We start from the raw sequence: 25,156 nt of genomic DNA on the forward strand, positions 1-25,156 counted from the left end.
AGTCCCTGAACTGAGTCTAATTGTCTCTGGTTGGTTTGTCTTCATCCCGATGTTTGTCTAGTCAAGGTGGCTATGCCCTACGAGCCTCTCATGGCAAGACCTGAATTGTGTGCTCTCACTTAATGCCAGAGGTGTGGTCAGCCCAACTCAAATGAGATGGGGAGGATTGGGTTTTCTAAGGAAAATAAAAATGCGGGTAAAAAAAAAACCAAACACATGCCCTCCGCAGATTTAGAATCCAGGACATTAATTCTTGTAAACTTCTTCAAAATTGAACAATATAACTTTTAAAGCCCAGTACTGTACCCTGAATCTTATAACCTTCTTCTTAATTGAATGGTTTATCAGACTTACAACTCCAAACACAATTGAGGAAGAAAGAAAGGAAGGAAGGAGGGAAGGAAGGAAGGAAGGAAGGAAGGAAGGAAGGAAGGAAGGAAGGAAGGAAGGAAGGAAGGAAGGAAGGAAGGAAGGAAAAGAAAGAAAGAGAAAGAAAGAAAAGAGAAAGAAAGGGAAAGAAAGAAAGAAGAAGAAAGAAGAAAGAAAGAAAGAAAGAAAGAAAGAAAGAAGAAAAAAGAAAAAGAAGAAGAAAAAAGAAAAGAAGAGAAAAAGAAAGAAGAAAGAAAAGAAAAAGAAGGAGAAGGAAGAAGGAAGGAAAGAAAGAAAGAAAGAAAGAGAAAAAAAGAAAGAAAGGAGGGAGGAAAGAAAAGAAAGAAAGAGAAAGAGAGAGAGAGAGAGAAAGAGAGAGAAAGGAAAGAGAAAATTCTAGAGGAGTTTCTTTTTTAAGTGAGATTTTCATGTCTCTTTTAAGCCACATATCCCTTGCATTTCTTGCCTTTTGCTATCATTCTGGTGTGATTGTAGCTCTGCAGAGCAATAAGTTCTCAACATATGTTCCACAATTCATGGTTTTTCACAATGGTTCTACTACTAATTTTTTTTTTGTCTTATATGCCATTCATGTTCAGTTCTCTAGACTTCCATTTTGATGTGTGTCTAATGCCTATATAAAAATACTATAGTAAGAAATATTTAAGGTTTCCTACAGTTGGTATTGTAACTAAACTAGCACATGATTAGAGCCTATCGGGAATTCTAATTAATTGAATTTTTAAGAGGCAGACCCTGAAAGTATAATTTTTTGAAAGTGATTTATTAGACAAGTTTTCAGAAAGAACCCAAAGGAAAAGAAGGAAGTGGGGCAGGGAAGAGACAGTAGCCAAGCTCAGTATAGTGTCAAGCAAAGTTCCACAGAAGGTAAATTTGACTCAATCCTATAGCTCTGGAGAGAATACAGGTCACACCTAGAGTTGTCTCACAACTAGGGGCACGGGAGCTGGAGAAGTTATATCCTAGAAGCCAGGCAGTTATTGGTTAAGTGCTCCTGGGGGCATGTGAATTCCTAGGTACTTTGAGTTCTCTCTTTGTGAAGAAAAGTTAGCTATAGCAGCTTGAGGACAGTGTCCAAAAAAGAGATAACATGTACTGGCTCTTTAGGGTGCAAAGTACATAGGAATCTGGGGCAGAAGAGGAGTTAGAAGGGATATGAGTCCAGCATTGACATTCTCTGCCACATTACTCCTCTAAGAAAAGTATATCTAAATAAGATACTCCATTTGTCCTATGAAGGGGAGAAAATGCTTGTCCAGTAAGACTTTAATGCTGTCACTGAGTTATTTTTCTTTGGAAAAGGTGGAATTCTCTTTACACCCAAATGGAGATCCACTTTTGTAAAGTAACAAATACCTAGGATGCAAGGGGAAAGGTCTAATTAGGTTTGTGCAAAAGTAATCCTACTTTTGCCATGACTTTTAATGGCAAAAACCGCAATTACTTTTGCACCAACCTAACACAATGGCTGTGAAATCAGTATTCCTTTGAATTATACTTGTAGCTTCTACTTCAAGAAAACCTGAAAATGAATCCCAGCTCCACCTCTTTAGCTTTAGGAAAAGTGAGTGAAATTATATGTACATATTATACAGATACAGAGAACTTGGTACTATGTATTGTACAGGTACTGTGAGTCTGCATAATATATGCATTTATTTGTTGTAATATTATTGCAGTTATCATAATTGTCAAAATGTTCAATTACTTAGGTATTTAGTTACGTACAAAAATGACTTCTGTCTTCACAATCAACATAAAGAACTAAGAGCAGTGGGAAAAATACACTATTTTTACTTATATTTTGTCTGAATGTTTTAGGTTAAAGCTTTTTCAGTTGGATACTTTGCATGTATTTGTCATAAATCTCAGAGATTTGCTGTTATAAAAAGATGAAGGATCATGAATTCAGACAAATATTACAGCTCTATTTTTTCTTTGTAACAAAACTTCTTTAGAAAATTTTTATTACACTGGTAATGCATGCTCATTGTAGGAAAATAATGAAAACTAGAAATAAGCAGAGAGCAGAAAATAAAATAAAATAAAAGACATTTATATCACAACTACCTATAGATAAAAACTTCACATGCAATACATACAACATATGTATTTTTACTTGAATAATACCTCATATCCTATAAAATTCACTAGACTTTGTGAATATCTATGTGAATAAAGTTACTTCTAGAATTTCATTCTTATTGGTTAGTATGCCATAAAATGAATGAAAAAGAACATCAGTTATCTGAGGTTAATTGTTGCCAAGAATATACCAATTTACTGAAATGTCAACTTAAATTTGTGGTAAGTGCCAAGGCTTTTTAAAAGGACAAAAACTTACTGTATGATAATTAATTTATTTTGTACTTAAGACAATTCAAAATTCAAGTTTTCACTGTAATTGTATGTTAATTCTGAATATAATAGATGAATCAAACATTGATTTGTAGCACATTTTCTGACAAATATGTTTGAGGGCATGTGATTTTTATCCTTTACTTTATCCTTGATGTACACAAGAGGATCATAATTTTTTCCAATAAAAATGTGTAAGGCTTCATAAGTTTTCTTGCTTGAAGCTTCTACTGAGACATCCCCAGCTTCCTGCAGTTGTTTACTGCTCAAACTCTCCAAATCTTTATTTGCCAAACACTGCATGTAATTGGATGAGTCTCCCACATTCCTTCTGCTGACTTGAAGAAATTCTGCCTCTTCTTCAAGGTTTACCAATTGACTTTGCAAAATGACTTACTACCATTATTATTATTAATTTGAAATATAATTAGAATAGAATCATTTAAATCATCTAAAAATCTATAAGGGAATGAAAAATGATTTGACAGGAGGAAAGGAGAGATATTAATGTGAACAGACTGGGGATTCGTATTACAAATCACTAGTTTAGTAGTGAATATTTTCCTTCTGGAACTCTGCTTGCAAACTGCCCATTCTTACATTATCCCTTCTAAACCATTAATTTCTGAATTCATTCCTTATTGTTAAACACTTAGTTTCATTTATTATAACGTGTTTTTGCTCCCTCAAAAGATACCCATATTGGACTAAAAATAATAGATATGAGAAAGTAGACTAAATTCATATTCATAAGGTAACTTTATTTACAAATTCTTTATAACAGGAGACAGGGTGTGATGTAAATCCATCTTTATTTTATTTTTTTAAAATAGTGTATAAATAAGTACTTTTTTTGAGGATCATAGAACCTATTTACCCATTTATATGGGTATGTTTTATAGTGCTGTTTTCCCTGGATAATTTACCTCACTCATCACATGTCTTCAGTTATCTATTAGTACCAGTTTAGTTCTGGAATACTTTACATTTTTGCCTTAGAAACCATAAATAGATATATATAAAGCCTGCCTAGTCTTAAATATCATGTTCTCACAAATAATTCCCTCGAGCACTATAATAAATTGACATAATCTTGTTACTATCTCTGCACTCTATTTCTTTTGTTTTGGTTATTGCAGTTTGCAAGTGTACTTGTTTTTATTATTTGTTTATGGTATGTTTTCCCACTAGTCTATAAGCAACATAAAGGCAGAGGACATGTCTATTTTATTCACCAGTATTTTCCCTGAACATAGCACAGTGACTTGCATATGGCAGGCACTTAATAAAGTGTTAAATAAATGACTGATTGAGTGAATGGTGAATGATTGCATGATCTGGAAACTAGTCATAATACAACAGATTGATAGAATATTTTTCTTGAGAGTTATTTGTAAGGATGCTCTTCTTTTATTCTGCTGTCATAAAGACTAAACCATCTTCCATTCTAATGAGGTATAACTGTTTAGTCCAGTCCCTGATATTAGTTGGAGAAGGTTGGACGGGAGCCCGTTGCCAGGGAAAGTCAAGTACAGCAAATCCCAAGCTATCCTTGAAATCCCGAACTTTCAACAAGAAGATGAAGGCTTTTATGAGTGTATTGCAAGTAACCTTCGAGGAAGAAACCTTGCAAAGGGTCAACTCATTTTTTATGGTGAGCTAATTGAATTTCAAATGTATATAAAATATTTGGTAATGCCCCTCGTAATAAATTGTGGAAGTCATTAGCATGTTGTGAAAAAGTGTCATGGGAGAAATAAGGAAGGCATATTTCCAGGTTTGAATGCTTAATACAATGATTAGCAGCTGGGAATGACCACCTTTAAAATACAGTTTTAATTTTAGCATGGTCTATGAATGCTATTGTTTATTATAATTGCCTTGAAAATATCAGCAGTGTCATGTTAAAGCCATAAAAGTTTATAATAAAAGGTAGCATAAACTCCACATATTTCCCATAAAACATTCTGCAGCAGATTATAGCAATCTTGATTCTAATTCTAAGTAGAATTAATAAATGAAGGACAAAATTGATATGAAAAATATATAAATACTGCATGGTGGTTTATAATATTTGTTTCTATTTTTCATATTTTGTCTACCCTTAAGTAGGCAATATAAAACTAAGGTGATTACATTATTTAAAATTATGTTTGTCTGAGTTACAAAAAGCTCTCATAAACTTAAGAGAGATGATGAATGCATATGTTATCTAAAAGCTGTCTTCGTGTCTTCTTTCATCCAGGATTGAAATTTTCTCTTACTTACATTAAGTAAACAATAAAATATACCTCAGAATTCTCAAAATGCTGTATACTATTAAAATATCTTTAACTTCTTTGATAAATTTAATATATCTGTATTAGATAATTTTTTAAAAGTATTGATATACAGCCAAAAATACTTTCCTATGTGATGTGTTTATAATCAATGATAAAGTAATTGGAGAAAATATGTGTGTGTAATAACTAGGAAAATCTAAGATACTGTAATTATCCCATTGGAATGTTGATTGAGTGCCCGTGGGGAGAACATATTGTGTGTCTGTAATATTATTTTCCATTTTCCTAAGAATTTCCAACTTTACCCTGCAGTGAAAACTACTATTTTATATATAGAATATAATTTCCTACTCATTATTCTCTTACAGTTTTAGCAAAGCTAGCCAAGAAAAACAATATATTTTTTTCAATAGTACCTACACTTTAAAGGAAAGTCTTTGGAATTTAGTATCCTTTGTAAATAAAATAGGATACAAATGGGAGTTTTAGTAGAATGAAGATATTGAATGCTTTGGCTAGTTTTAAAGAGATATTTTCCATTTTATATATAATAGACAAAGATATAATCAAGAGATGAACCAGAACACAAAGGTATACATAAACTGGAAATCAATGATAAAGTACTTTTCTCTATACTGATGTAGCAAATGCTGGCTTACGTAGCAATTTTACAAATATTCATTTATAGAATTCTTAATCTTAAGAAGTAGAAATCTTAAGGTTAATCTTAAGAGGTAGAAACAATGTTCAGTAATACTATAGGCAAAAAAAACTCAAGTTAATTGTGCAGGATCTCACAGATAGTGATTGTCAGATTCAAGATCAGAACCTTGAAAGGTCTTCTGAAACTGGACTCTGCCATAGCATTTCAACATGGTGGTCTAAATTCATTGTACTATACCTCACCACAACCAAATTAGCCATTTAATGAGCCTGAAATGGTCCTTGTGGGGAAATAATGGATACTTGGTCAACAACATAATCATTATGCTTCTAAGTCACGTATTAATTTACTTTCTGAAGTTCTCTCAAAAGAAAAGAGGATTACTGACTCAGTTACCTCAGAGCTGAATAACTGAGAAATTCAAGAAAATAATCTCTCAGTCTCAGTTATATTGCTGTGTTTACATTATAATTCAGAGCCAAGTAATATTATATATCCATCTATATTGTGTTTTTATAATCTCCAGACAAAATCTCTAAATATTATTCATAGAAATAGAACATGTTCAGAGGAGGTAAGTGGCTTTTTATAACCAGTCAACATGGCAGAAAAAATATCTAAAACTCAAACCTCTGTGGTAGACCCAAAATCCTAAGCATCTTCTCCCATGAATTTCCTACCTAGTTGAAAATGTAGAACTTTGCTCTCCAGAATTTTAATCATCCAAAGAATGTGCACGTTAGATAAATAAACGTGTTCTAAAGCTACAATTATTGCATTAAGCATAAAATCAAATATGTCTGAAACCTTTTTAAGTTATGTGAAATTATGTATGAGCATGCATTTCTTTTCCCAGGTCAAACATATATTAGGACAATTTCTAAACAAATACCTATGAATTATATAATTTTGTTAATAATACCCAGAAACATGTCTCAATTTCATCAATACACCTAGTTCTTCTAAGTTTTACCTTGATTTGTCCCTCAAGGCTGCAGGAAGCATATTCTATAACTGGAAGTTGTCCTGATTTCCACAAGAGGTAATCCTAGGCTTAGTTCCCACCACCCAGAGACATAATAATTTCTTTTACTCATTTGTAGGCTCATTGAAGGGTCTTCTGTCTTGGTGAAGGCAGGTTTTGCAGCAGAAAAACTAGAAATCAGACATACTTGGGTTTCATATTGTATACGATTTTGAATCCTACTTCTTACCTCAGCCATTGCTACAGTGACCAGTTCAGCACTGTGTTTTGTAGGTGTAACCTGAAAGAGTGTTGTCTCAGGTGCCAAACTACTAAGTACATCTTGTTTTCTGTTCTGGGTTTTCTTTGGCTCCTTCGCAAGTCTACTCAGCATTTAAGCATGCGCAGTTTGGCTGTGCCAGTAGTTTACACCTGTACTACCATTAGATGACCATGGATGGGAACTAAATGATCCCCCTTTATTTTCCTGGGTAGACAGCTCATAAAGACTGCTTTGAAGTTGGCAAAAGATGGAGAAAAATGAATCATGTTGGTGGTCAACTCAATAACTCATCCTTGCATTGACTTTTTTTTCCTTTCCTGTGACTATCTTTTTTTCCTTATACTTTTCCCTTGGCATTGTCAAATAAACATGTGGAACTCAAGCCCTTTACTTAGGCTCTGCTTTTAGGGTTCAAATTTTGGCTTCCCTGTTTTCTACCATGTCATCTTGAACAGGTTACCTAACATCTCTGCAAGAATCCACTGAAAGGTTATAGAGGGAATTAAGTGCAGTTACAAATATAAAACATCTGGCTTGCCACAGCCTGAGAGTCCAAAGGAAGCATCATATACTTCTATATATCCAAGGACAGAACTAAATAAAGGAAAGGGATTAATTGGCACCTCCAGAAAGTTTCCAGTCAGTTTATGAAAGAGATATTCATGTGAAAACATTTAATTTCCAACCTGCCTGTTTCCATAAATGATGGTAAAAATAATGCAATCTTACTTTCACATCAATTATGCCAGTTGCTTGTTGCCTCAGTACTACTGAAGAACTTCCTGAAATTAAAGAAAATTTGTAAAACTCACACCCAGAATTAAAGTAAGATACTGAACCTGTATAAAACCCCAAATGTTCACATTCCTTGTCAAGAGTTTTATCTAGGAAAAAATAATACTGGATTATCTTTCTACCAAAATGCAAGGAGGCTCATGGTTGATTTATGCTTCAAGATATTGAGTTGTAATTGTGTCTGAAATAGATACAGATTTATTACTTTTAGTTTAGAACAAATATAATCACTGAACTTTCAGATTTATTACACAGGTTCAGATTTGATATATGTTTTCTAACTTGACCTATGTTCTAATATTTAGCACCGATTTATTCCTTGGCCCTGTTCTACATTTTGCCCTTTTCCCACAGCTCCCAAGTTGTTATACAGGTGCAGCAAAATGACAGATGACAAACATTTAACTTGAGCCAAATGCCCAATGATATTTGCAACAGGATTTCTGTCACCCCACATTGAAGCTCCTGCATTTCCCGTCCCTTAAATCATGTGTGTGCAATCCAACCGGACCCAGTTAGCCTTGCCCTTCTGATCTCTATAACCGTTGGAATATAGCATAATGTCTTGGATAATTGCCTTACCAAACAGTTGCACTTGCCTTTTTGAAACAGCTCCTCCAGAATGGGAACAGAAAATCCAAAATACATACCTCTCTATCTATGACAACTTGCTCTGGGAATGTAAAGCTAGTGGAAAGCCAAACCCTTGGTACACGTGGTTAAAAAATGGCGAACGACTCAACCCAGAGGTAAGCAACTATGTTGATATTAAAAGTTTACCTACTCTACTAGGTAAATTTTGTTACTAACAGTACTGGTAACTAACAGAAACAGCTAATATTAATGGAGTCTTTAGTATGTTTCAGGAAAGGATGCATAAACTGATTTATTGAATCCTTAAATAAACTTACAAAGTAACCCATCTTTCAAAAGATAAAAATACGTGTAGACAAGACAAATAACTTTCACAAAATCACACAGTCAGTAATAGATTCACATTTAAATATCATCATCATCGTCATCATCGACACAGATAATTTTTATTGAACTCTCATATGAGCCAAGCCCTGTGTTAAATATTTTTCCATGCATTATTTTATTGCATCATCACCCTGATGAAAACATTATGAGAGAGATACAGTTATTCTTCTTTTATATAGATGAAGAAAATGAGTTCAGAAAGGTTAGGCCACTTGTTTAAAGTCACACAGCAGCTAGGAAATGTTAGAATTAGCATTTTAAACTTTTATTTAGGTCTGATATCAGGACCCAATCTCTTAGTCACTACCCAGTATGTTGCTTTTATGAACACTGATGACTGTCTTTAAACTCCTAGGAAAGTAAATAACAAAGGCAGTTATCCACATTTCTCAATTTAAAGCATACTTTTTTCTACAACACTTAGGAAATGAAAGAGTTGTTTTTTACCTAATACATTATCCAGATAATTGTGTTAATTCTCCATTTTACTTTGCACATGTAGGCATAGCCAGAGACACAAAGAACATCTGTTGTTTGGAAGCTGAATATAACGCTGTTCTTTGTTTCAGCATCAGTGAAAATTTTTTCCTGCATGCCTTTTGCATATAGCACTCTGTTTCCTCCAGCCTGTTTTCCTTTTCCTTAGAGTATGGTAATTCGTACCTTGAAATATTTAGTCTTAAGTTATATTTGCACTATTAACTGTGTCATTATTGCACTCGAAATTGTATTTCTATACCCCAAATGGGGTTCTGTAATCAGATTTTGGCTTTTCAGGCACACTTTATAGTAGGCTGTAGAAAGGAAGGATTTAACTACTCCAACTCAGGACTCAATTCGAAAATTATCACATCATCACATTTCAAATGTTTTTGAAACTTTTGGAAAATGGAAAGCCAAGGCGATGTTCTAGTCATAATATACATATCTAACATTATTGTTAACCGTGTTTTTTGGAATAATTAGGATGGCAGAGTATTCCAAATTATTATGTATACCAAATAACAGAAAGTTAACATACATTTTATGCAAAGTATGTCAATTGTCAAAGAAACGAGATAACATAAAACACACTAGTAACCACTAACATTATCCTAAACATATTTTCATTTTTTAAACTTAAAAATGCTGCTCAGGATCTAGTAGTGTATTAATACACCAAAATATCAGATCTCATAGATTTACACAAATGTTGTTTAATAACATATCCTGGTTAAGAGGATGCTATATTAACATACTAGCATCTTTATATGCTTTTTCCTTTATTAGGAGAGAATTCAAATAGAAAATGGGACGCTCATCATAACGATGCTGAATGTATCAGATTCTGGTGTCTACCAATGTGCTGCAGAAAACAAATATCAGATAATTTATGCAAATGCTGAATTGAGAGTTTTAGGTAAGTCATTCATTTACAACCAACAAATTCAAAATGACATTTAAACAAGCTATAATTATACATAATCCCAACCCCCCCTTTTTTTTTTAATTAGAAATTCCTGTCCCATCAATTAATGGGAAATGTCTAAATTAGCTTTTTAAAAAATTCAAGGTGGTAGTTATTATCCTGCTTGGGCAATGCACTGGGGCTTGAGAAAAAAACCCATTATTTGTTGCATCCAAACTAGAGGAAGCTCTTCCAAAGCTGATTCTAGCATGAATTTTTGAGTATAACTCAAAGAATATCTATTGGGAATATTTTCAGCTACAAATTAAAAAGTAATAAAAAAATTACAATTCACAGTGACTAAAAGAGACAGTGATTTATTTTATCTCTTAACAAGAGGGTCATTGGCTGCCGGGTATGGCACCTCAACTTGACAATGTTATTCTTTACACCTTTCCTTCAGAATCAAAGCCTCATGGTTTCAAGATGGCTGCTCTAGTTACAGAAATCATGTCTATGCTCAAGGCAGAAGAAGAGAGAGGTTACAGAACTAATCGCGTTTATCTCTTTTATTAGAAAAGCAGAATTTCCCTTAGCTTCCACCGCAAACGTTTTTATGTCATTAACTAGAGTTCTGTCACATGACCATCCAAACATCAAGAGGAAGTAGAAAAATAAGTCCCTATGGTGGAAAGTGCTGAGATTAAAGCAATTTGAGAATGATATTTTGGGAAATCCAGCCAGTGGTATCTGCCGCAATAAGTGACTCATTGATAGTTTCCCACTCAAGGCTTTCTTAGTGGTAGGAAGAACAAAGGAGATAAAAGAGAGGGAGGATCAAACAACAAGACACACAGTTTTATGAGCTTATGAGTGATGAGTACTCATTCATTTGTTCATTTTTTTCTATCACTACTGTTTGATTGAACATTTATTATGTACTGAGCCATACCAAGATGAAGTGATCTTTATCTTCACTCAACCTATAATTTCAAGGAGAAAAAAAGTGTCAGATTTAAAATGTGGCAATTCTTATGGCTAAGAATTGAGGAGTTGCTTGCTATTATGGCACACGACAAGTTGAACATAACCAAAATTGAGGACATTCCCTTTAATCTAAGGTCAAAAGTAAAAATGTGCATCAGTAAGGTGAAGGGCAGAGAAGTAACATCTGAAAAGCCCAGAAGCAAGACAGTATGGCCTATCTGAAAGAACTTCAGTTCAGTTGAGCTTTAGGTTAGAAATGGAGATTGGACACATGGATTCCAACATTCATGAAGTTGGAAAGATTTAGATGCACCCTGATAGCCTAATAATTTCTTGTCCTTATGAGCTGGCATTTGTTCAACATTTATTTAATGGGTAAAAAGCCGACATAGTGATACAGTATTTCCGATTTATTTCAATAGTATTTTTTTTGCTAATAGCAATAAAATATTTCTGATTTATGTCAGTGTTAACTGCAATAAAATACCACTGAAATAAATCACATTGATATATATATAATATAAATCACATATATATGTGTGTGTATACATGCATGTGTGTTTCTTCAACATCATATGTCCCATGACTTATATACATATATAATAAATCAGAAACACACACACATATACATGTATGTGTGTACATGTATATAAGGGATACATGTATGTGTATGTGTATATACATGTATATATGTATATACATGTATGTGTATATGTATACATGTATGTGTATACATGTATATATGGGTATACATGTATGTGTATACAGGTATATATGTGTGTATGTATGTGTGTTTCTGATTAATCATATATATGTATATGACATATATGATCATTGTTTTGGCTGGAATAGACTTTCCTGGTCAGGATTAAAATTCCTTCTTTGGCCTCTTATGAAACCATCTTAATCCTCTTTATTGCAAATGCTATCAGAAAAGTGACTTTGTCAAACTTGCCTCCTCCCTACCAACTTGCTTTTATTATTGCAATGACCACCAACAAAACAAAAATAAGTTGCATTTATTGAGCCTATACTTTGTGCCAGGCACTATACTATAGTCCACTGCAACTGTTACGTCATTTAATCTCCACACTAACTTCCTAAGGTAATATCTATTGTCATCTTCATTTTACAAACAAAACATAAACTCTAAAATGTTAAGTCAATATTTGGTCTGAGAACACTTTGAGCAAAGTAACTTGAAAAGAGGTTACAGCTATAAATATTCGATTCTGTCTAACACAGCGAGTCACTCCTGGAGTCACTATATATTAACTGAGTAATTAAACAATTTTGTTTTTAATTTTGTTTTTAGCCTCAGCTCCAGATTTCTCCAAAAGTCCAATTAAAAAAAATTCATTTGTTCAAGTTGGTGGGGATATTGTTATCGAATGCAAACCAAATGCTTTTCCCAGGGCAGCTATCTCTTGGAAAAGAGGAACGGAGACCCTTAGACAAAGCAAAAGGTAAACCAATCTTTATTTCTAAAACTATTCTTAAGCGTTTATAATATAACATCTTCCAAATTTTTAGGTTTTAGTATGGGCCTTTCAAAATTTCCTCTTTTATGATAAACTTTCAGTGGCATACCCAGAGATGCCAACATTCTTCTCATCATTTTAAAATAATAAAAAACAAAAGGATCTGATAAAATGAAGACCTGTTTATATAAGTTAGCTGCAATATTTTCAGTGCATGCACTTGTAATAGATAGATTTTAAAAAATCTTTTAAGACCTTTTTCTACATTCAGTTTGAAGGCTTTTTCCCGACCCAGCCTGCTGAGAAATCAGTGCGAAGAACATTTCACAAAGGAGAGAGACACTCATTGGCACACACCTGGTGTTGTGGTTTTTAAATAGTCACACAGGTGTTCACCCCATGACAAAATGAATTCACCACATGAAGAAATGTAGAGAGGTTCCTGTAGAGAAAGAAGAGAGATTTCCTTCCATAATGGATGCAGTTGAGAAACCCTAGGTCAGCACTGGCATGTTTTCTAGGAGAGTTTGACAGAAAAAAAAAAAAAAAAAAGGTGTTTTTCTCTACTTGTAATATCTTTTATTCTATTGTACTGTAGAGCCTTGTATACATGAGGTGACTAGACCACAGATGCTGCTCTCTTTTAATAACTCACATGTGTTACTATATAATCAGATATGCTATTAAATCCTAATGTGAACAAGCCATTGTGCTAAAGATATGAAAATAGTTCCTTTATTTCAAGGAGCTCTTCTTCAGCATCATATGTTCCATGACTTATGTGTATACCAGTACAGACAGGTTAAAAAGCCAGGTGAAAGAAAAGGCAACTAAAGTATGTTCAAAAATGACAATCGTGAGTCTTGGAAGAAATGACTGTGAAGGACTAGAAAGTGAGTTCCATAACTAAAAGGGAAAGTCACAACTCCAAATTCTGGTTGTCTTATGGGAAAGGAGAACTAGGTTTGTAGAACTTCCAGTGTTTCAGAGAAAGTTAGAAATCTGCATTCTGGTGTTGAATCTCCCATGCCAGGGAGGGACATCATTTTATCACTTCTAATCCCAAGATTTCATTTGTGACCCACGAAGAAAGATAAGAGGTTAAAACAAACAAAATCAGGGGTCTCTGTGGTTTGTGTAGAGTCCCTTCATGGTTATAACTGCTGCCTTGAAGAACCTTTCCATTTACACAATGAGGTGTACACCAGAGAGCCCCATTCTAGGGCATTCTTTCTTTCCTTATTCTCTACATTTCTTTACATCCCTGGACTAAAGCTTTTCCCAGAACAGGAATTATGTCAAATTTATCTTTGTATGTCCTGTGCCTTGGCACAGAACCGAAACTTAATAAATATCTGTGGAATAAATGAATGAATCAAACAGGGTGAATATGTAAGGTGTTGCCTGCTTTACAGAAAGGCTGTTCTTGGGGAAATGCCTCAAGACATAAGAACAGGTGCTTCAGAACTAAGGTGAAAGAAAAGGTGAAAGGAAACCTGTTGTCCTGACTCAGTTTGGGTCTCTTCTGTGTGCATTGCCTGGGAGATTTGCTCCCAACAGATTTAGTTGTGAATTCTTTTTAAATGTTTCCGCATTCATTCCTAAAATCGAATCAAGGTTTGAACACACTGCTGTGGAACAGAAAAACACAAGAGATCCTGCAGTATCAAACACAGCACCTTGTACTGAGGGTCTGGACAAATTGATTAACTGTGACTCATTTAATAAAGTAACTCACCCAAAGAGCAGAATGATGACATTTACCTTCCACAGCCTTTAAAGGTCCAAACACAAAGTATGTGGGAATGAGAAAGAAAAGGAAGAGGAGAATTTGAGTAAAGCTAAGATACTGAGGAAAAAAAAAAAGCTAAGATAATAACAAAAAAAAAAAGCACGAGGGAAATTGCTTTTTAAAAACTTCTCAGGTTTTTGTTTTATTTTGTTTAGCCCCATATAGAATAAATTTGGGGTCATTTTAACCTCACCACAGTTACTAATAGTCATATCAGTTCAGCATTGTCTCTCTGTGATTAAGGGAATGAACCCTGTGAGTTCTATTTATACATTATTCTTTCATTCTATCCTTTCATTGCTTTAGGGTTTCACTGCAGGTCTTAACAAAAGAAAACATACATACAAACAAACAATCTCCTGACTGTGCATTCTTAAAAGTTGAAAATAATTGAGCTGTAGCAGAATGTAGTAATTACAGTCACTACATCTCCACCTGGTAGAGATTACACTGAGCAGTAATTTTCAAAAGGTCGCACAGTCAACTCCATGAGTCTATGTCCTGCACACTTTCTAGCCTGTCCCTTCTTTTGTTGCCATCTGATCTGACTGGCTTTGTTAAGTGCATGGCTTCAAGCTGTTTGTTGAGAAACACAGCATCTATGCTTCTGTTTGTGTTGGCCTATTGCCTTTTTTATAGTCTTATCATGGGACTTCCAAACAGATTGAGGTAAAAAGTTAGAGTAGTGATAAAAAAGAAAGAAAGAGAGGAAGGAAGGAAGGAAGGAAGGAAGGAAGGAAGGAAGGAAGGAAGGAAGGAAGGAAGGAAGGAAGGAAGGAAGGAAGGAGCGAGCAAGGAATGAAGGAGGGAGGGAAGGAAGGAAGGGAAAGAGGGGGAAAGAAAGAAGGAGAGGAAGCAAGAAGGGCAAGAAGCAGCACTGCTGTTTACTATAGATGTGTTGTGAGATACTAAAAAGATTTCAGCCCACACCCTATTGAGAGCGTTACTTTGGGCAAGTCATTTGTCTTCTATAGACCTTCATATGTAAAATGAATTAGAAGTACTTCATTTTCCTAAAAGAGGAGAGAAATTCAAATGGTTTCTTCAAGCCTGTTCAGGCCCAAGGTTGATTATTTCTTCTACATCTTTGGTCTGAACCATTAGATGGTAGCCAAATTCTTTTTTCCCTGATCAGAACCCCCTCTTCTTTTTCAAAAGAGTGTTGACAGAGCAGATCCTAACTCCTAGCAAAGTACCTACATTTAGATTTCAAATTGTCATGCCTTTAAGAAGACAATATTAAAGAAAGCTTTGACAAAGACAATATTAAAATAGCAGTTAATTTCACAAAATATGTTTTTTTATATCTGAATACATAAAGAAGTTTATTTGATTGAGTATGTACGTATGAATGTATGTGTGGGTGGGGTGTGGGTAGATGGTTGTTTAGGAATTGGCATCAGATTTCCAAAGCAAACAAAATTAAATACATTAGGAGTCAGGGACAGAGTATTGTGCATAAAGGCTGACTGGGCAATTTATCTTTAGATCTGATTACAAATGCAAGGGTTATTGCATGTGTACATACACTGTTCAATGCTATATTTGCAAGGAGCACTAGAGATACTGTAGCCCATTTTCTGAATTTACAGTGCAAAATCCTCAACTCAAACACAGAACACTGAGCCCAGTAAACATTTTTTAATGCCACACCAGACAGATTATTTCACTCAAATAGCAATATATATATATATATCTTCTACCATCTCATACCTCTGTTAAAACATGACATAGTTGTATATATACAAAGAATGAAAGAGTCAGATATAGAAAAAAAGTTCAAAATTTTACAATGATTCCAAGTAGAAATAGTTTCTAGTTCTTGACCTTGGAAATACCTATGCGAGGAAATGTACATTTTTAGTTTCTGTTATAAAACTTCTATATGGTACTGTCTACTTTGAAATTTCATTGTCACTAACTCTTGCAGCCAATAAAGTATAACTACCTAGAGATGGTTGAGAGGGCTCTAAAGAAACCTATTCAAAGTAATCAGACTGAATTGCTGACTTATAAAAAAGGGTGGCAGTATATATATTTTGACAATTTCTTCTAGTCTTACATAAATTGAAACAGCTTCCATCACACAGCTAGTAAGTGAAGAAGCTTAGACTTGGTACCAAGTCCTCCATCTCTGTATTCACGTCTTTTCCTCTCTATGGATAATGGAGAATACACTCAGCTCTTCAGTTTTTGAAAGGCTGTTGTCACATGACTCAACGTAATTTGATGTGTTGATAATTCAGTTTAAGTAACATTTCTTAATACAGTGAACATATTTCTTATTAGCCTATGTGCCATAATTGAAGTCTTGGCTGTTTTAAGAGTTCTGTTCCTAAAGCAAGGATCTATATTTATAGTAGCCTGTCAGAGGAGAAAAGTATTTCTTGAGCCAAAAATAGGTAGATGGCATTACAGAGTCCGAAGACTGCCTGATTTCCTGCTAGGAATGGATGGTCATGCAGCATCTGTCTCATTCTTTGTAGACCCACCAGTGGTTTAGAAATAGCACTTATATTGAAGAGAAGCAAAAGGCATATTCCTGCAGGAGAACCAGGAAGCACTGGGAATTAGAAAACACGGGTTGTGGTCTCAGATCCATCACTGATAAGTGGCATGACCTTGAGTAAAATTGCTAGACTCCTTTTTTTTTTTTTTTTTTTTTTTTTTTTTAGGCCACTGTTTCCTGGATTTATCTTAAGATGAAATAATATGAAAACAACTTTAAGAAATATGAAACACTATATTCATGTAGTGTCTGCTTGCACAGAGATTACATTTTAGAAATCAATTGCAAACCGCAGCCCAGGAGGTTGAAATTGAAAGTTCTATCTTAGTTATAACTTTATATATGTTTTAATGACTTGCTTGGGTGACCAAGTGACTGAGCCAAACATGGCAATTGCTGTGAACTGTCAAAACAGCTAAAATGATTCGGTTGGATGGATTCAGAGTTTACAGAGAGCCCTATCAGCTAGGCTGTAAGCTCCATGAAGGCACCGAGCACCATTCTTTAATTCACCGTTATAGGCCTAGCATCCACCACAAACCTGGAATATAGCACACATTCAATAAATATTTTCTGTGTTGCTAAATTAATAAAAGTTAAAATTTAATTTGTTTAACTAACTTTAGAGATTTTTCAGCTAAGCCAAAAATTTTAATAATTAATAGACCAGTGGTATGATTATTCATTTATTAATTCCTTCATTCATTTTGCAAATATTTGCTGAACACCTATTATAACCTAACTGGGTGCTGGGGATAAAATGTTAAGCCAGATAGCCACATGACATATAACATGCTTCTTGTCCTTTCTTATGATAATATTTTTCTTTAAAGTTATTTGAAGTAAAAGATATGGGTTAAAGACCCAATTCTGCTTCTTAGTTGATAACTTCTAGCAAGTCCTTTAACTTCACAGGTTCTCAATTGGTTCATTTCAGAGAAAATAGTACTTGTCTCTCTGGTGAGGTTATATGAGACTCAAATAATGTGTGTGGAAGGACAGGTGAGCTGTACACACACTGCTACATTGGATGTATTTATTGCTGTCATTGTAACTTGTATGCATATCCCAGTTGTGAATGCTTACCTCTGGCAATCAAGGCACAACCATGGAAAATCAGGATGAATACAGATTAAGTTTATCTCTGCAAGGCATTCTCAGGCAACTGAGGGAATCAATTCCACATCTGCTAAGTTTGATTAATCACTTCTTTTTTTTCCTTGTGGATCTACTTAGCAAGTGAACTGACAGAAATCAAAGTCCTGGATTTGCCTCCTTATGCCCGGTGACTGCTGGCTACTTATTCAGGAATCACCTCCTGAATTTAATAGGAAATGTTAACCCACTGGAGAGACAGTTCAATGCTGTTCTCTGACAGGCAGCGTTAAATACAATGCCTGAATTACCTGGGGTTTGCTCATAGTGGACATACAAGCTAGCAACAATAAAAACAAAGAGATGGAGAAAAGAAATTTGGTCCTATTATTGGAAGAATAGTATTATACAATTGAATCTGGTCGAGTGCAGTGGCTCATGCCTATAATCCCAGCACTTTGGGAGGCCAAGGTAGAAGGACTGCTTGAGCTCAGGAGTTCGAGACCAGCCTGGGCAACATACTAAGACCGTGTCTCTGCAAAAAAATAAAAAAATGAAATGAGCTGGGACATGGTGGCACAACCTTGTGGTGCCAGCTAATGGTTGAGATGTGGGGGTGTTGAAGTGGGAGAATAACTTGAGCCCAGGACGTTGAGGCTGCAGTGAGCCATGATTGTGCCACTGCACTCCAGCCTGGGTAACAGAGGGAGACCCTGTTTCAAAAAACTAACAAACAAAAAAAACTGAATCTATAAGTAATTGACAGCATTTTCTCCCATTTTCCTAAAAAACATCTACTGTACTTTGTCCTGATTTCTTAAAATCAAATAAATTAAATAAAATAAAATTCAGCTAAAAGTCAGAAAAATTCTCATTAATAATGATGATAACCACTTTAAGCACCTTCTATATGCTAGATGGTGTACCAGGCACTTTACATATCTCAGAACGTTAAAGCACATTTTTTTTCCTATTCAGATATATTTCTGAGGATCACAGTTGTCACCGATTATATGATTAAATTCATATCATTTTTAACCTAGTAATCTCAAAAAGTTAAATACAAAAGCATTTTAAAATTTACAGAGAATCAAACTAACTCAATTATAGTGAGTCTACCCCTTGGCAATTGGTTTCAGAATGTGATCATATTCCCCAGAACTGAAATAAGCGGACAGCTGGACTCTCTGGGAACCAATTCCATTACCTTTACCTGCTTACCCCAAGTATATATATTTGCAGACAGGTGTTATCAAATCATGCATTCTGTGTGATTTATCCTACAATAATGCTACTGTTAAAACCTGTGTGGCCCTGGGCACTTGGCAAATGCATGTACCTTGTGGGAAAGAGTGAACCCATTAGGTGAATTGGAGTCTTATTCAATTATTGAACAAGTGGTGCTTCTTCAATATTTTTGCCTTCAAACCTCAAATTTAGAGCAGACCCACTGCACTTCCACCTGCCTGGCTCCACAATGCCCAGACACCTTCCTCTTGGGCACCCTATTCCATCGTGTGAGAACTACACAAGGAAGGTGTAAAGATGGTAGGGAACATGGAAAGCGGGAGAAGGAAGCCAAAGTAAGAGAGAAGGAGATGACAGAGAAATAACAATGAGAGAAAGGACCAGGGAATTCCCTGTGACAAGAAAGAAGTTCTAGTTATTGAGCAAGTCACTGGATCTTTCATTTCTTCATGCGTACAGAGGTCCCCTTGGGAAGACTTGTTTGAAAACCATTCGCATAATGCCTGACACACAAAAGGGACAGGAAAAAAATTAGTTTGTCTTTATTATTCTCATAGCTAAGTCATGTAGACAAAGCAGTTCTTCTAGTTACACAGCCGTTGCCCAGTACTTAGCTACCATCACATTTCCTTATTGGAGGTTTTTCTGATCATCTTATCTTGTGGAGGCACCAGCTAACGGGAGTCTGGCGGCCAGAATGCAAGACAGCCAATTATATGATCCTTCCTCCCTGTCTGACACTTCTCTATATATTTTACAATATCTACCTTCTAAATTATTACTGTTCCTTTTACTTTTGCCTTTACCTGCAAGTGCTCAGTCTTAATAAAATATCTCCGTTGCACATGCCTTTTCAAGGCAACATTAACCATTGTGCAGTAACTGCAAAGCAGGCTTCTCTATCTCTTCCTCCTCCTTGCAGAGCTTCCTAATGGAACAAGCAAATAAACTTAATTTTATTTTGTATCACCAACTACTTAATGTAATAGTGCTTAGTACATCAGGTAGCATGAGTATCAAATAGGCAAATGAACCATATGTTCCCATATTTAAGGAAGAATGACAGTCTGCATAATGCTAGGCTTATTACAATCTCCCTTCTGTGCTGCCTCTTTGTAATAAAATTTTAAATCGTTCGTACTCAACTCCTGAGAGCCTTGTTAAGGTGAGTCTTTCCAAGGGAATACATGTTGAAGATGTCAAGAGCCATCTGATAGTCTTGCCTGTGTCACATGAAGATGTAACAAGCTAAAATCCTGTGTGTGCCCCTGTCAGTCTTGTTTTCATTTTCCCCTCTTGCCATCCAATTCTCCTTTCTTTATCCCCACTGACCTCCACTGGTCTGGGGCACTCACCTCTCACACAGTGCCTACAGAACCACCCGACTGCAATGGTCTGAAAAAGCTCCAGTTCATTAAAGATATAAAGCCTGCCTTTAAATCCAGCCTGCCTAAGTCGATGTGTGCTGTTTTCCCCCGCTGCCTTATGTTGGCCTGTTACTGCTGTAGTCCCTCTCCTATGTTTTTGTGATGGGTAATGACATCCTGTGGCTTTCAACCAAGGGTAAATAGGAGAAAGCAAAGAAGTTTCACAAAATAAATAACATCTTATAAATTCTTAAACAGTATCTTACAACAGAAAATGGGTAGGCTTCCTTGTAGAGTGGCCGTGAATTCATGGGCTGCTGTATCAGTTTCAAATTTGATCATACACCATAAGAATCTTGTGGAAAATGCAGATCCCAGAGCTGTGGCCATGATTTTGATTTAGTAGGTGTGGAATAGGTTAAGGAATCTGAATTTGTATAAGTTCACTACCTCTGCCTTCAAGAGAGGCTGAAGTTGTTGAATACTACCTAGAGGAGCACTGGTTTGGTACATACATTCGGCTTAAATAGAAATGTGCTTCATTTTATCTCTGTTCCACCCCAGAACTTTGCTTCCTATCCTAACAGTTCAGCCATTCATTCTATTTCACTGTTGAAGAGATGTAAATCCTTAGTTCTCTCACTTTTTGAAAATATGAATATAATTGGCTCTAGAATGGTGTCTACTTACTTTTACCTCTTGCTTCTAATTTCTGAGTGACATTTGTCTCTTCAAAATTTTACATAAATATTCAACAGCAATAATTTTATAGACAGAAAAGGTCAATTATTCATGTAATTTATACAAATGACCTTTGTTCTTGGTTTGATTTTTGAGAAATGAAGTGGTTACTTGATATATTTTAAAGTATAATGTCCTTTTATATTTACTTAAAAAGCAAACGGTTGATGACAGATATTTGTTCCACCCACACCTTCTAATGCCAGTGAGTGTATTTAAAAAATAAATAAATAAATCATTAGAAAGAGAATTGCTGTCTATGACAATCCAGGTGAAGAAATAAAAGCTGGAGTAACAATGTAGAAATCAGTCTTGTTAATATCTTCTAAACAAGCAGTGAAGCTGTCAGAGCACTTTTTTTTTTTTTTTTAGCCACTGACTAGAATTTTTCAATTTTATTTTTCTTTTTTACCATAGTAGAACTTTTAAAAATTGTTTTCAAATCAAATTTATGCAAGAAAACTTTTCATACCACAGATAAAATTGTACTAATCTGGCTAATGTCCTGGAGGGAGAACCAGAACCCCACTCAATGCCCTCTTCATTTCCTCTCACCCTAAAGCTCCATGGTGTGCCCTAGAAATCCCCTAGCTCTCCAGGGAGCATAGTTTGAGGACTACTAATTTGAAGTGACAAATGTGAGTCTCAAGTGTGGCTTGTCAAACTATTCACGTATTTATAAGTACAGTGGCAACCAATTTGACAGGCCTTGTGAAAGATTCTGGGTTTATACATTTGAATGACCTCAGAATCTCCTGGGGAAGACAGACAAGTCCACAGCTCCAAGACAGTGGGGTATGTGTCACCACCAACACGTGGTGAACGTGAAGAGAGTGAGGGCAATTCACTAACTTGGCTTACAGGAGTCTAGAGAGGCTTCAACAGGTTGGAAGTAACTGATCTGGCAGTTGAAGAGTGAGTGAAAATTTTTCCTGGAAGATAAAAGTAGGAGGTACAGGCTTATTATGTGACTGTCTTATTCTGTATTTGGTATCCAGACTAGGTGTCATTTCAGAATTTTGGGTACAGAGTTCCCTTCCTCAATACAAGACACACTTCTCCCATGAGTCCTCTAAATGCAGTAAAGGAGACTCAAATCATTTTGTGAAGCATCCAAGAATTGACTCTTCAACTACTCAAGGAATGCTTGGATGTACCTAATAACATATATTTTAATTCTGTCTCCAATTAAATTAACCAAATACAGCTAGAAATCTGTCCTCCCCATATTTAACCCTGAGTTTCACTATATAAGAATAATAATGATGATGATATATCCATTGATATGGTATCCATCAAAGGCAGATAATGTGTTAAGATATTTGATACATCATTTCGTTGAATTCTTACAATATACCTATGTGAGGCATTTATTCATATTTTTAGATGAGTAAAACTAAGGCTTAGAGAAGTTAAGTATCATACTACAACCAGTAAGTGACAGAAAAACATTCAGTTCTGAGAAGATCTGACTCCAAAGCCTTGTATAATCTTAAACATCATACTGCAGGATCTTAATTAGATTTCTGGTGAATTATAGTGTCCATCTGTGGAACTAAAGGCAGTCCTTCACAATATATACATTTTTTCGTTTCTTCACAGTTATACTAAAAAAACTTCTGCAAATAATGATATGCAAGGTAAAGCTCTATCTTTATGTCGCTAAAAGGTATAGAATAAATCAACATGTTGTCCAAATACTGAAAGATGGGAGTCTTATTTATTCACATCAATACAAAAAATTCAGTCCTTTCAGTGGCGCAGCATACTGAATACACAATGTTCAAAAGACTGATTGGATTTTTTTATTTTTTATTCTTTATTTTATTTATTTATTTTTTATTGTTTTGAGATGGAGTCTCGATCTGTTGCCCAGGCTGGAGTGCAGTGGCGCGATCTTGGCTCACTGTAAGCTCTGCCTCCCAGGTTCACGCCATTCTCCTGCCTCAGCCTCCCGAGTTGTTGGGACTTACAGGTGTCCGCCACTAGGCCCAGCTAATTTTTTCTGTTTTTTAGTAGAGACAGGGTTTCACGGTGTTAGCCAGGATGGTCTTGACCTCCTGATGTCGTGATCCGCCCGCCTCGGCCTCCCAAAGTGCTGGGATTACAGGCATGAACCACCGCTCCCGGCGGACTGGTTGGATTTTTAATGTAACATCCAATGTAATTTTTGATGGCATGGAGAGATAGATATGCAAATTCAATAAACAGGTATAAAGTTGCTAAGCTCCACAAAGGAATTAAAATAGTTATAAAACTGTGTATTATAACGAAGAAGAAAGAATTAAAGTTAACAAAGTGTCATACCCAGTTTGGTCCCCTATTCTCAGTCACTTTTGTAAACCTAATTTTGTAGACTCTGAAGAATGCTGTAATTCAGTAGCCAAAGGGAATCCAGGATTGGAAATTCCACTAGCATCCTTCACTTTCAAAACTGTGTTCAATCTTGATACTCAAGTTTTCAGATACTCATGTTCTGAAATCACCAGATTACAGGGAGCTAGAGTGAAAGGGTTAATAATCATTAGTGTTCCAGTCCCGTTCTCTCACCTTTTTATATGTGAAGGACGCTGAGAACCTTAAGGTTCAAGTTGCTGGTTTAAGGTCATCTGACTTGAATCTCATCTGTCTATCCCGAAGTTTTCAGCAGAAACAACATTTATAAAACCTCAAAGCCCTGAGGAAATCACACAATAGGTTCATAGTCATAAATGTAATAATAGCATAGCCAGAATGTCCTCACAATGTTCAGATTTCTCCATTATGTTCTGCATAACTCTCTCCTCCACTGTATTTTCAATTGGTTCTCCTCTAGTTACTTTAGGAGCATAGTTTTTTGGTTTTTTTGTTTTGTTTTGTTTTTTTTTTTTTTAATTTGTTTCTTTAAAGTCCTGCATTCACAAATTGTTGAATCATTTGCCAACTTCGTACTTTCTCATCTTTGCTTTTGATTTACTTGGGCTGTAAGGCATGTTAGCATATGAATCTGTATTAATTATCTTTTGTGTTTTCTCAGGCATCCCAAAATGCTGCAGCGAATGGAGACACTCTATCTTTCCCTTTTTCTACTGAAAAGCTAAATATTTCTCTTTGGCCTATTTCACTGGATTAATTTAGTTGGGCTTTCCATCTGATGTGTTTTATTAATGTTAAATTGTATTTCCTTAACATTTTATGGGAGTCAGCATAGCAACACATTCTGGCATGCCATCAGAATAAAGACACATCATGGAACCAAATAATTACGTTATTTAGCAACTGCTCTTACCTACCATCTCCTAATTTGTGCCATAATTCAGTCACCCTGAATCTGTCTGTGTTGTGTCAGCCACTACAAAGATGACACTTCAATTATTTGTGCATATTAAACAAGGAGACACATTTTGATACATTTAGAAGTCTGAATATTTGATGCTTGCTTTCTTCTTTAGAGTTTAAGATAGTTGATCCAAAGACTTAAGATTGAATCATTTGTTCACTCCAGTAACTACACACTAGTTGTAAATACAATTACAGACACTAGGAATTCTGAAAAAGTAGAAACTGGCACCAGTAACATTCTCATTTAAATTAAAATGTATTTGAGTCTATTTCTAATATCTAGATAACCTTTCTGAACAACTATTTGCTGATAAAACCCTTTCAGTTAACTACCTAAGACCCTGAATCATCCTTGAAAAATCAGTTAATGAGAAGTATATCCTTAGCTATTTAATGTTAAAAATATGTATTTCTAGATTTTGTTGAGAGTTGCAAAAACAAGTAACATAAAATTACTCAGGTCTATTTCTTTTGTTTGTTTGTTTGTGGTCTCACTCTTTCACCCAGGCTT

The 25,156-nt window shown here is 35.2% G+C and overlaps 1 protein-coding gene across 11 annotated transcripts in view; it reads left to right on the plus strand.

Annotated features, from left to right (window-relative positions):
- CNTN6 (contactin 6) overlaps positions 1-25,156 on the plus strand; it is a 304,648-nt gene that overhangs the window by 223,289 nt on the left and 56,203 nt on the right. For 7 of the 11 annotated variants that reach the window (XM_010370744.2, XM_010370742.2, XM_010370743.2 and 4 more), the window contains 4 exons: positions 4,218-4,402; positions 8,349-8,485; positions 9,987-10,116; positions 12,407-12,557. In XM_010370744.2, the coding sequence (XP_010369046.2) occupies positions 4,218-4,402; positions 8,349-8,485; positions 9,987-10,116; positions 12,407-12,557 (603 nt within the window). The remainder of the gene's footprint in view (positions 1-4,217; positions 4,403-8,348; positions 8,486-9,986; positions 10,117-12,406; positions 12,558-25,156) is intronic. The other 4 variants (XM_030938201.1, XM_030938212.1, XM_030938234.1 and 1 more) reach the window with 3 other exon arrangements.

This window comes from Rhinopithecus roxellana, chromosome 1, assembly GCF_007565055.1.
Source record: "Rhinopithecus roxellana isolate Shanxi Qingling chromosome 1, ASM756505v1, whole genome shotgun sequence".
NCBI classification, from domain to species: Eukaryota; Metazoa; Chordata; class Mammalia; order Primates; family Cercopithecidae; genus Rhinopithecus; species Rhinopithecus roxellana.